The 1,063-nt window shown below is 40.6% G+C and overlaps 1 protein-coding gene across 1 annotated transcript in view; it reads right to left on the bottom strand.

Annotated features, from left to right (window-relative positions):
- LOC107097417 (cadherin-23-like) overlaps positions 1 to 1,063 on the bottom strand; it is a 131,667-nt gene that overhangs the window by 118,943 nt on the left and 11,661 nt on the right. The window contains exons 6-8 of the mRNA XM_015394556.1: positions 555 to 656; positions 423 to 425; positions 148 to 297 (exon numbers count right to left, since the gene is read on the bottom strand). Coding sequence (XP_015250042.1) covers positions 148 to 297; positions 423 to 425; positions 555 to 656 — 255 coding nt within the window. The remainder of the gene's footprint in view (positions 1 to 147; positions 298 to 422; positions 426 to 554; positions 657 to 1,063) is intronic.

Genomic DNA, 1,063 nt, shown 5'->3' with positions numbered 1-1,063 from the left:
TCATTTCCTCCATCATTGCAAAAGTCATCTTTGCTCTTCTTTAGATTATTTCTTTTTCTAGGTTCCAGTGCACATGCTGTCTACTAATAGCATTTAATAACATAAAATAATCTGTAGAAGTGCTGCTTTAAGCTTAGTCAGCCTCACCAGTCCATTTAATCCGGCATCGCTGTCCCTCGCCAGCACCACCGCCACTTTTTTCCCGAAGGCCGTGTTTTCTGGGATGCTCACAGACGTATCTGATGTAATATCAAACTCCGGCCTGTTGTCATTTTCATCCAGAATGGTAATGGAAACCTGTGAAGAAGCAGAATTACTACTAGGTTCCCCCACAGGTTGAAGATCGGCACTTACCTTTAAAATACATTAAGTGAAATAAAAACAGACGTTAAAAGTGTCACAGTGAGGGGAAAACACCTTACCTTCTACAGATCCAAAGAGGGATGCAATTGATAAAAGGGTAAAGCTGTTAGTCTAAAACAAACGTGACACATTAAATTTAGAACTTAAAATTCAGAATTAGAAGCCTGTAACTTCCAAACAGAGAGACGTACCACAGTGGAGTCCTTCTTCGGTCCTCCATCGTCAGCTACAACAGTCAGCGTGTAAGAATCCCCCCTCTCTCTGTCCAGCAGGCCTGTTACTGTGATACGGCCCTGCATCACCACAAAAGGTCAATAAAAAAGAAAACTACTTTAGAAATGACTTCAAAGAATGGAGCTCTTTGATCAGATTTCCTTCGTGCAGCAACAACTGCAGAAAAAAAGGGTATTTTTAAATCACTGTGTGATAAACAGATGAAACATACTACAGGAAAAATCTTTTGCTGTAGTTTTAGCTGCAAGTCTATTAGGGTATGTTTCCATCTACTGACTTTTTATGCATTCTTCTTTGCCACATGGCTGAACTAAAGTCAGATTGATTAATTGATCGGTTTCGTCATAGATTATCTCATGTGATTGAGGCCCCGTCCACACGAAGTCAAACCCTGGCCTAAATTCACTAATTTTTCACCAAACCAGCCTCTCATCCATATAAAGCCGGCGTTTCAGGGTCTGTAAAC

Source organism: Cyprinodon variegatus, unplaced genomic scaffold (assembly GCF_000732505.1).
Source record: "Cyprinodon variegatus isolate N-32 unplaced genomic scaffold, C_variegatus-1.0 Scaffold694, whole genome shotgun sequence".
NCBI lineage: Eukaryota > Metazoa > Chordata > Actinopteri > Cyprinodontiformes > Cyprinodontidae > Cyprinodon > Cyprinodon variegatus.
Note: the sequence above shows the minus strand (reverse complement) of the source record. Positions and strands in the feature narration are given on the sequence as shown.